Consider the following 12,312-nt stretch of genomic DNA (forward strand, 5'->3'; position numbering starts at 1 on the left):
AATGGGCAAAGTAGCAGGAACTGAATGGCATGATCGCAATTTATGGGGTTTTTTTTTCTTGCCAATGATTGCTTTAACAGTGTGACAGCTTTTCTTTCAGGGATTTCCTATTAAACATACGTAAAACTGAGAATCTCTGCATGTTGATATCTGTTGTAGAAAGCACATATTAAAAGAAAAACATTACAGTTTTTTAACTATCCAATGAGCAGTTCTTAGAATTCACTGTTATACTATCTTGAGCTAATAAAGTATTTGTTGTTGTTCATTCACTACCACATCCAACTGGCGTCAGTGGTTGGGCCATAGACTTGGACTACTGTGATGATAAATGGTTTGCCTCATAAACAAACTGAGATCTTTCTGTCTTTTTTGAGGTTGCCCCCAAGTACTGCATTTTGGACTTTTTTGTTGATTATGAGGGCTACTCCATTTCTTCTAAGAGATTCTTGCCGATAGTCGTAGATACAGTTGTCTTCTGAGTTAAATTTGCCCATTCCCATACGTATTAGTTCACTGATTCCTAAGATGTCCGTGTTTACTGTTGCCATCTTCTTGACCACATCCAATTTACCTTGGTTCATGGACCTAATGTTTCACGTTCCTATGCAATACTGTTCTTTGTGACACTGAACTTTACTTTCACTCCCAGACACGTACACAACTGTTATTTCCCCTTTGGCCCAGCCGCTTCATTCTTTCTGGAGCTATTAGTAATTGCCCCCCACTCTTCCCCAGGTAGCATTTTGGACATCTTCCAACCTGGGTCGGGTGGGAGGGCTTATCTTCTAGTGTCACATCTTTTTGCCTTTTTATACTCTTTACGGGGTTCTTGTGGCAAGAATACTGGAGTGGATTCCCATTTCCAACTCCAGTGGATCATGTTTTGTCAGAACTCTTCACTAAGACCATTCCTTCTTTGATGGCCTTGCATGACATGGCTCATAGCTCCATTGAGTTACGCAAGCCCCTTATCATACATGAGGGGGAATAAGGTATTTTCCACATATTTACTATCATGTAGTGATTATTTTTGTTAATTATTTGTTTAGCCTTTTTTTCTCATTATATTCACTGCATGGTAAATTGTTGCTGTGTATGCATGACTGTTAACTCTTGATGTATATCTCTAATTTCTGAAGTTCCAGTGTTGTTCTTGATTGGCTCTAATATGAAATCTGGTATTTACTGTGTGAACTCTTCATCCTTTTATCCACGTGATTATGATTTGACTAATCAGTAAATAGATCAGCTGTATTCATGTTGCCTTTAGTACCTTTTTCTTTAGTGTTGTAGTGTTTTTTCCCCAAATTTGTCATTTATTTTTGTTTATAATACGTTTTGCACAGTGGTGGATATTCAAAAAATTTAACAAGGACCTTACTTTGCTAGGCACTAGAGATGCAAAAAAAGATGAAGGCATATTAATCTTTACCCTCAAAGATCTTGTATTTTAACTAGTAAGACAGGGAACTAAGTGGATAGAAGGATCTAATAGAGATGAATGAGGAGGGAGTTAATACAAAGCAATGTGATAATTAAACAAAAGTAGTTAATTACAGTGTTTTAGATAGGTTTACAGATTGAAAGAAATTATGCCTCTCTAAGCCTCTTCCCATTTACATACCCATATTTTGTAAGGTTAGTAAGTTTGTTACTGATCGAGTCAGCAAGGTACAAAATCTTATCTGTGTTGGTGGTATAGGTAATCTAACATTGGCATTGTGTATCTCTTGCTATGTATACCAAGAAAGCAAAACCCTGACTGCTCTTTATCTGGGCCCTTTCTCAGGGTTGTATTTACAGTGAGTGGCAAGGAGGGATGAGGCAAAGACTTTCCGAAACAAAGAGCATGCTTGCTTCTGCTTAAAATAAAAGTGGAAGTCTATTCCATGGTCATTGTTCTTCTTTCTGTGTATACAGGTGTTCATCCTGGGCCCTTCACTTCCTTCCCATGGGAGTTGGGAGGCAGGAGGAACCAACATAAGTAGCATGCTGATACTCTGTTTTAAGTAATAAGTAGCTTTTGCTCTAAGCAGTGAAGTCTTAGGGGTCTTGTGTCCTTTGCTAGAATCCATGAAACAGTAGTAGGCTAGCTTGTTAGCATGCACACGCGCACACACACACACACACACACACACACACACACACACACACACACACACACACACACACACACACACACACACACACACACCCTTACCCTTGTTAGCACACACACACACACACACACACACACACACACACACACCCTTGTTAGCATACACACACACACACACCCTACACCTGTCTACCTATTTACCTACCTATCTTAGCGGTCTTGTGTCCTTTTTGCTAGAATCCATGAAACAGTAGTAGGCTAGCTTCTTAGCATACACACACACACACACACACACACAGTAGTAGGCTAGCTTCTTAGCATATACACACACACACACACACACACACACACACCCTACACCTGTCTACCTATTTTCTACAGTAAACTCTCAAATCCTTCACTGTTGATAATATGGAGGTAAATTGGCTTTACAGCAAAGAAGCAGAATGTCTGGTTTGTTTCCTTTTGTCCCCAGGTGCTAGCAGATTCCTAAAACAGCCCATAACACTGTCTATGCAATATAAGTATGAGTTTAGAAAGTTCACTTCTAGATGAAACTTTTAATTTTACATCAAGGACTTTGCATTTGGCAGAATTTACGTTGAGTATATGTCCTTTCAGATTAAAAATACACCATTGTTCTTTAGGTTCTTGACTGAAATATTTTGTTAGCAAGACCATATTTTTATCTGTGTGTGTGTATGTATTGTTGATGAGGGGAAAGCAAAAATAGTGCTAAGGTTTTCCCGAACCTTGTCTCAACTTCAGTTTCCTGGTGTTTCCCAAAACCCTTTTATGCACAATTGAGTAACTGAGACTCTTGAAAGATTTAAAGTAGTGGAGAAAGTAATATCATTTGAAATATTTGCATAACATCATATGGCCTCGGCGTAACCTCTAAGGATACATTTTTAGGAGAAGACAACAGAGCTTCTGCTATGAGTTAGTGCAGGTAACCATGAACAGAGAGTATATCCTTAAACAAGGTATTTCTCTCTCTCCCAATTCTAATACATAAACATAGCTAACTAGTTTAGTAATGGGCAGGGGCAGAGATATCTCGGGTCAAACATATGTTTTACCAGTTTACCTCCATGTTTAAAATTCCATGATTGCAAGAGTATGAGATTTGTAATACTTGTTAAGCACTTTGTGTGTATGCAGCACTGATGTGGACCCTGAAACAGTTCTACCCTCAATGAGTTTGTACCCATTATTTGATTATCTGCTGATAAAACTGTATGAAAAATAACTGCTTGTATATGTTCACATTTAAGTTTGAATAGAGGTGGGGGTTATAAACATCCTCCAAGAAGTTGAGCAAGGCCAGAAGAACAAACAGAATTTAAGTAAGTGGAAACAAACACTTCAGGTGTAAGGGAGCAAAAGGTGGCTAGAAGAAAAGCACAAGAACAAGACTGCCTCCAGCGTAATTAATAATCTTGTAGGGAAGACAGCTCTATGAAACAGATGTATGAATGAAAAAGAATGAGGGTGGGAAAGGAAGAGGTGAATGACTGCATGACTTAGAATAAAATAGCTTTGATTTCCCAAATATAACATTCTTGTCTTGTTCCTGTTTTGGTGGAAAAGCTTTCCAGTCTTTCAGCATTGAATATGATTCAGCTGTGAAGTTTTCATTTTCATTATTATTTTCATTAAGTTGAGATAGTTTCCCTCTAGTTCTCTTTGACTATTTTTGTAATGACGGAGTGATCAGTTTGTCAAGTGCTTTTTCTTTGTCAGTTAAAATGATCATGTTCTCTTCGTTCTGTTAATCTGGTATATTACATTAATGGATTTTTCATATGTTGACCATCCTTACACTGCCTCCTGTCTTTGTACTGAAAAGTTTTATTGTAAAAAAGCCAAACTCATTTGTTTACATTCTGTCTATGGCTATTTTGATACTAGAAAGTCAGAGATACGTAGTTGAGACAGACATCATATGGTTTGCAAAGCCTAAAATAATTACTGTTTGGTCCTTAGCATTTCCTGACTTCTGCTTCTAGAATCATCAGTATCGACATAGTTAATTAGTAGATACTCGCCAATCTGTACTGACCAATATTATGTAAATTGCTTTTCTTGGTAAACTTACTGTTTATCTTCCTTTATACAATAAGTAAGTGTTATAATTTGTTTAAAGAGAGTTAAATAATCACTTTTAAGAGAACTGTTAATTTGAATAATGGATTTAATGGCTTTTGTAATTTAACTTCATGGCTTAAATTTTAAAATATCACACTCTATTGCTTATGAGTTTTCTTTTCTTTTCCTAGGTGTATGTGGAATTTGATGATCTTGAGTGGGATAAACGAGAGTGGGTTAAAGTTTATGAAGATTTTTCAACCTTCTTGGTGGAATACCACTTAATCTGGGCCAGAAGGAACAACCCTAGCCAGACTCAGGGATCAAAGAGCAAACAGATTCAGTGGCCTGCATTGGTAAGATCTGTATTCGTTATTTCATTAATCATTTTCAGTTGTTTTAAAAGAATTAAGAGCTAAATATACGTTTAGAGTTTTCTTAGTGATTATAGATTAATATTTCTGAGTAGTGGCTTCTCCCTCACCAATGCAGAAGACATGGGTTCGATCCCTAGGTTGAGAAGATGCCCTGGAGAAGGAAATGCCAACCCACTCCAATATTCTTGCCTGGAAAATCCCATGGACAGAAGAGCCTGGCAGGCTGCAGTCCATGACATCACAAAAAGTTGGATACAGCTTAGCCACTAGACAAAAACAACAAAGCTCTGAAGCAGCTGGCAGATATTTCAAAGTACTACTTCCATTTTCTCAAACATTTTATGTCTTTTTGTTAGTACTCTTTCAGCATATTTCATCCACAGATAGTTCTTTCTGTTCAATTAGGGGAAACATAAATTGAATTGATGACTGCTAAGGGGTAGTTGACTGATTTGTATGCAATGTGAAAGAATTTTGCTGAATGACACTTGGTGGGATACTTTTTATAAATCATTAAGTAGCATATGGTTTTCTTGTTAAATTTTGTCACAATTGAGTGAATCATTGTGGATAATATTTGATATTTATGGAAGAATTACATTTGACCCTTGAACAACGTGGATTTAAACTGTGTGAGTCAACGTGTATGTGGATTTTTTCTAATAAAAATGTACTCCTATGCTACACTATTCGCAGTTGGTTGACTTGACAAATGGGGGACCGCAGGCATGGAGAATGAACCGAAAAGTTAAATACACATACTTTAAACTGCTTTGTGGGTTGAGTTGTAACCCCCATGTTGTTTAAGGGTCAGTTGTGAATGTTAAGATAGTAAAATTTACTTCATATCAGGAGATATTCCATTCAAGAAAACAATAGATTGCAGTGAATTCTCATCATTAATTCTGTGGGGAAAAAGTCACATCTCTTTAACCATTATTATCCCTGTTTTCTGGCAGAGTATTTAGCATTTAATAATTATTCAGTTTGAATGAAATAATTTTCTTATATTAATATCAAAGAAATACGTTAAAGGCATTGAAACATTACTTTAGGTGTTTGGTGTATATATATTATCAAGGTAGGTACTTTTAGAAAATTTTCAACATAAATTAACTACATGGAAGGATAGTTTAATTTGCTGGTAATTGTAGTGCTTTAAATTTTCTTTTTTAAGGGCTCAGGGCTGGTGTACTGGGAAGACACAGAGGAATGGGATGGGGAGGGAGGTGGGAGGGGGATCGGGATGGGGAACACATGTAAATCCATGGCTGATTCATGTCAATGTATGGCAAAAACCACTACAATATTGTAAAGTAATTAGCCTCCAACTAATAAAAATAAATGGAAATAAATAAATAAATAAAATGAGTAAGAAAAAAAATTTTTAAAATTTGCTGAGAGATGATTTTATAAGTTCTCATCACAAGAAAAAAAATTATAACTAAGTATGGTGATAGATGTTAACTAGTGGTGATCATTTTGTAATACAAACAAATACTGAATTATGTTGTACATCTGAATAGTATAATGTTATATGTCAATTATACCTCAATAAAAATAATAAAATAAAATTTTCTTTTTTAGTTAACCCTTTCAAAGTATAAGGAGGCAAGTGGGTAAAAAGCAAAGATAGGGAAAGAGAGAAAGGACAAAATGAATTAAAGGCATTTTAAAAGGAGAATATAATATGGAAAGATGAAAGGTAATATTTATGAGCTATAGTTTTGATAGGATAGTTTGAATATTCTAGGAAAATAAAGAAGATAATATTATTCAAGATAAGTTTTTAAAAAATACTTGTTGAATGAGTATTTTATTGTTTAGTCGCTAAGTCATGACTGACTCTTTGCAGCCCCGTGGACTGCAGTGCACCAGGCTTCCCTGTCCCTCACTGTCCCTTAGAGTTTGCTCAGACTCATGTCCGTTGAGTTGATGATGTTATCCAGCTGTCTCATCCTCTCTCTTGGATTGTTAATAGGAAGTTTTTTAAACCATCACTATTATGCTTTCTAATTTTATAAACAACTCAAAAATGGATGAAATCTGTAATTTTCACATGTATGTGAATTTTGAATGAAAAGTTTCAAAAGTAGTAATATTAATAATACCAAAAAGTATTCCCAGTAACATAGTTAAAGAATAGACAGAACTTCAGAAAAATCTTTGCCTTTTCTTAGAGACAGTTAAAATTAAGGTGAATTCCTAATGTATATTTATAAATTATTCATTTTGAAGAAAGTTTCTCTTAGGAAATACTATTTAATAATAATTTTTATCATAGTCTACAAATTTGTTTCTGTTAAATCTTTTAACCCCACAAAACTACTTAAATAAACACCAAATTTTTAAAAATTCAACTAATTTTTTAAATTAAAAAAAGTACTGGAGAAGGATATGGCAACCCACTCTAGTATTTTTGTCTGGAGAATCCCATGGACAGAGGAAGCTGATGGGCTTCAGTCCATGGTCACAAAGAGTCAGACCCAACAGAGTGACTAACACTTTCACTTTTACACATTGTAAAAAACTTGGAAAGTGCTAAATAGTGTAAACTAGAAAATCATAGTCATTCTACTTCTGCCTCCAAGGAATGTTTCTAACTTAATTCTTTGACATGTTTTCTTAAAAAGTATATGTCTCTGCTTTCTTTTTTTTCAAGCATAGAATTAAATAGTTTTTTGGAATTGTGGTATAATGTGCTTAACATAGAATTTTCCATTTTACTTATTTTTAAGTGTAAAGTTCAGTGGTATTAAGTACATTCTCACTGTATTTCAGTGTACAGAAATTATTCCATCTTGCAAAACTGAAACTCTATACCCATTAAACATTAACCCCCATTCCCTCCTTTCTCAGACTGTAGGAACCATCATTTTACTTTGTGTCTTCATGATTTTGACTATGCTATACCTTACATAAGTGGAATCTTACAGCAGTTGTGTTTTTGTGACTGACGTAGTTCACTTAGCATATTGTCTGCAGTGTTCATCTGTGTTGTGACCTGTGTTAGAATTTCCTTTCTTTGTGTTATAAGGCTGAATGGTATTCCATTGTATGTGTATACTATATCATGTTTGGTGATTTGTCTATTAGTGTATACTTGTATTGCTTCCACTGCTTGGCTATTGTGAAGAATGCTGCCGTGGTCTTAGGGGTATGTATATCTCTTGGAGAGCATGCTTTCACTTCTTTGGGGTAAATGTTCAGAAGTGTAATTGCTGGATTATATGGTAATTCTGTCTTTTAATTTATTATGCAGCTACTGTCAGAGCAGCCATATTACTTTACATTCTAGCCAACTCTTGCTCCCCCCACCCCCCAGTTTTTGCTAATAGTCATCCTAATGAGTTTGAGGTGATAATCTCCTTGTTGTTTTGATTTGCATTTCCCTAATGATTAGTGATGTTGAACATCTTTTCATGTGCTTATTGGGCATTTGTATATCTTCTGAGAAATGATTCTTCACATTTTTTGCCCAGTTTTGAATTGGATTGTTTGTTTCTGTGTTACCGAATTTTAGGGGTTCTCTGTAGTATTCTGGATTTTGATTTCTTATTAGATTTGATCTGCAACACATTTTCTACCATTCTGTGGGTTGCCTTTTTACATGGGTGATAGTGTCTTTCCATGCACAAAATTCTAAAATTTTAAGTAAGTTAAATTTGCCCACTTTTTCTTATCTTAGCCTTTGGTGTTATAGCCAAGAAATCACTGCCAATTTCATTGTCATGAAGTTTTTGTCCTATGTTTTCTAAGAATTTGAATGTTTTAGGTCTTATATGTGTAGTCTGTTGATACATCTTAGTTAATTTTTGTACGTGCATTAGATAAGGCTTAGCACCATTCCTCTGTTAGTGACTATTCCGTTTTCTGCCATTGTTTGTTAAAAACATTGTCCTCCTCCACTGAATATTCTGGACGCTATTATCAAAACTTTTTTTGCCATATATATAAGATTTTATTTCTGGTCTCTATTCAGTTTTTTTCTTATGTATATCTGTCTTTATGCCAGTACCACACTGCTTTGATTTCTGTTAGTTTATAGAAAGTTTTGAAATCAGGAAGTGTAAGTCCCTCAACTTTGTTTATTTTGAAGATTGTTTTGGCTGTTTGGTGTCCCTGGGGATTCCATTTCAGATTCAGGATGGGTCTATTTCTGCAAGAAATGTGGGGATTTTCATGGGAATTGCATTGAATGTGTGGATCACTTTGGACAGTATTGATCTCTTAATGAGCCTTCCAGTCCATAAACATGTATCTTTCCATTTATTTTATGTGTCTTTTTAATTCTGTTAGCAGTGTTTTATGGGCTTCCCTGGTAGTTTAGATGGTAAATAATCTGCCTGCAATGAGGAGAACTAGGAGATGTGGGCTCTGTCCCTGGGTCCAGAAAATCCCCTGGAGAAGGAAATGGCCACCCACTGCAGTATTCTTGCCTGGAGAATTCCATGGACAAAGGAGCCTGGTGGGCTACAGTCCATAGGGTTGCAAAGAGTCAGACATGACTGAGCAACTAACACACTGCAGTGTTTTGTAGTTTTCAGTGTACCAGTGTTTTCCCTCTGTGGTTAGTTCCGACGTAATTCAGCTTTTTCAATGCTATTGTAAATGGAATTGTTTTGTTAATGTTATTTTCATATTTTTCATTACTAAAGTATAGAAATGTAGTTGACTTTCATGTGCTGATTTTATATCTTTCTGCTTAGTTAACAGATTAATTGTGGAAACCTGGAAGCTTTTCCAGAGCAAGACAGGGATGATACTTAGACAACGGGGAGAAAAGGCATCTAAGTTTGGAAAATAAGCAGTAAAAGTTTTGTTTGCCAGTGGTATGACTTTGTGTGGTCATACCACACACAAATGTGAAAGCTAATAAATGAGGGACTTCCTGCACTGTCCAGTGGTTAACTCTTCCCCTTCCAGTACAAAGGGTGTGGGTTAAATTCCTGGTCAGGGAGATAAGATCCTGCTTACCTAAGGCCAAAAATAAATAAATAAATAAAACCAAAACACAAAAGCAATATTGTAACAAATTCAATAAAGACTTGAAAAATGGTCCACATCAAAACTTAAAGAAAAAACTAATGAACTCAGCAGAGCAGCAGGATACAAAATAGAGTCTTTCCTTTAATCATTAGTTTTAGCTAAGGCTTCATTAAAATTGTAGATCCTGGGGAAAAAAAAAGTAGGTTCTGGGTTTTCTATTAGGTAATGTTTCATTCTGTTTATTTCTCCTCAGTTTTTAATGGCTGCATGATATTGTATCCTATGATGATCCATCTCCCTAGTGTTTGGTAATTTCAGTTCAGTTCAGTCGCTCAGTCCTGTCCGACTCTTTGAGACCCCATGAACCACAGCACACCAGGCCTCCCTGTCCATCACTAACCCCGGAGTGCACCAAACTCATGTCCATTGAGTCGGTGATGCCATCCAACCATCTCATCCTCTGTCGTCCCCTTCTTCTCCTGCCTTCAATCTTTCCCAGCATCAGGGTCTTTTCAAATGAGTCAGTTCTTCACATCATGTGGCCAAAATTGGTTTCAGCTTCAGCATCAGTCCTTCCAGTGAATATTTAGGACTGATTTCCTTTAGGATGGACTGGTTGGATCTCCTTGCTGTCCAAGGGACTCTCAAGAGTCTTCTCCAACACCACAGTTCAAAAGCATGTATTCTTCAGCACTCAGCTTTCTTTATAGTCCAGCTCTCACATCCATAACATGACTACTGGAAGAACCGTAGCCTTGACTAGATGGACCTTTGTCTGTGAAATAATGTGTCTGCTTTTTAATATGCTGTCTAGTCTGGTCGAAGCTTTTCTTCCAAGGAGCAAGTGTGTTTTAACTTCATGGCCGCAGTCACCCATCCTCAGTGATTTTGGAGCCCAAAAAAATAAAGTCTGTCACTGTTTCCATTGTTTCCCCATCTATTTGCCATGAAGTGGCGGGACCGGATGCCATGATATTATTTTTCTGAATATTGAGCTTTAAGCCAACTTTTTCACTCCTCTTTCATTTTCATCAAGAGGCTCTTTAGTTCTTCACTTTCTGCCATAAGGGTGGTGTCATCTGCATATCTGGGGTTATTGATATTTCTCCCGGCAGTCTTGATTCAAGCTTGTGCTTCTTCCAGCCCAGCATTTCTCATGACGTACTCTGCATATAAGTTAAATAATCAGGGTGACAATAATCAGCCTTGACGTACTCCTTTCCCAATTTGGAACCAGTCTGTTGTTCCATGTCCAGTTCTAACTGTTGCTTCCTGACCTGCATACAGGTTTCTCAGGAGGCAGGTCATGTGGTCTGGTATTCCCTTCTCTTTAAGAATTTTCCACAGTTTATTGTGATCTACACAGTCAAAGGCTTTGGCATAGTCAATCAAGCAGAAATAGATGTTTTTCTGGAACTCTCTTGCTTTTTCGATGATCCAGTGGATGTTGGCAATTTGATCTCTGGTTCCTCTGCTTTTTTAAAAATTAGCTTGAACATCTGGAAGTTCACTGTTCACGTATTGCTGAAGCCTGACTTGGAGAAGTTTGAACATTACTTTCCTAGCCTGTGAGATGAGTGCAGTTGTGTGGATGTTTGTGCATCCTTTGACATTGCCTTTTTTGGGGACTGGAATGAAAACTGACCTCTTCCAGTCCTGTGGCCACTGCTGAGCTTTCCCACATTTTCTGACATATTGAGTGCAGCACTTTCACAGCATCATCTTCTTGGATTTGAAATAGTTCAACTGGAATTCCATCACCCCCACTAGCTTTGTTCTTAGGGATTCTTCCTAAGGCCCACTTGACTTCACGTTCCAGAATGTCTGGGTCTAAGTGAGTGATCACCCCGTTGTGATTATCTGGATCGTGAAGATCTTTTGTGTACCGTTCTTCTGTGTATTCTTTCCACCTCTTCTTAATATCTTCTGCTTCTGTTAGGGCTGTACCATTTCTTTCCTTTATTGAGCCTGTCTTTGCATGAAATGTTCCCTTGGTATCTCTAATTTTCTTGAAGAGATCTCTAAGTCTTTCCCATTCTATTGTTTTCCTCTATTTCTTTGCATTGATTGCTGAGGAAGGCTTTCTTATCTCTCCTTGCTATTCTTTGGAACTCTGCATTCAGATGCTTATGTCTTTTCCTTTTCTCCATTGCTTTTCGCTTCTTTTTGTTTTCACATCTATTTGGTAATTAGTTTGGTGATTTAGTTTTTTCTAAATTTTTGTTATTAGAAAAAAAGTGTGATCAGTATCATTGTTATAAATATATAAATATTTGTCTGAATCTGATTATTTTTAAAATTTAGAGTCACAGTAATAGAATCTAAAGGGTATGAACCTGAAAACAACAAAATCTAAAATATCCTGATACTCTACACAAAGTACTGGAAAGTTCCCTTCCCTTCTGCTGTCCCCGGTAACTGAGTGTTCTCATCCCTCCCTGACTCTTAAGCCTCCAGCTCCTTCCCTATAAGCATTGATTACTTACTTTCAGAACATCTTGTTTTAAAACCCAAACAAACATTTTTAAAAAGGGAATTTTTACAATTCAAGAACAAATTGTGTTGCTTTTTTGTATCTTCTAATTTGGTATTTTATTTATTTATTTATTTTTTAACATACAGTATTATTTTATTAACAAACATCCTTAAAACGACTGCATAAAATAATGGAGTACAGATTAGTGCTCATCACAGGTTAAGGAGGGACATAATAGTGGCATAGCTTGAAAAGAGCACCCACTGAAATGTTGTGAA

The 12,312-nt window shown here is 36.4% G+C and overlaps 1 protein-coding gene across 2 annotated transcripts in view; it reads left to right on the forward strand.

Moving 5' to 3' along the window:
* JMJD1C (jumonji domain containing 1C) overlaps positions 1 to 12,312 on the forward strand; it is a 302,362-nt gene that overhangs the window by 115,025 nt on the left and 175,025 nt on the right. For both annotated transcript variants that reach the window (XM_043476846.1, XM_043476845.1), the window contains exon 2: positions 4,384 to 4,548. Coding sequence is in view for 1 of the 2 variants with exons in the window: in XM_043476845.1 (XP_043332780.1) it covers positions 4,384 to 4,548 (165 nt within the window). In the remaining variant the exon portion in view is untranslated. The remainder of the gene's footprint in view (positions 1 to 4,383; positions 4,549 to 12,312) is intronic.

The sequence above is a fragment of the Cervus canadensis genome, chromosome 8 (genome assembly GCF_019320065.1).
Source record: "Cervus canadensis isolate Bull #8, Minnesota chromosome 8, ASM1932006v1, whole genome shotgun sequence".
Lineage (NCBI taxonomy): Eukaryota > Metazoa > Chordata > Mammalia > Artiodactyla > Cervidae > Cervus > Cervus canadensis.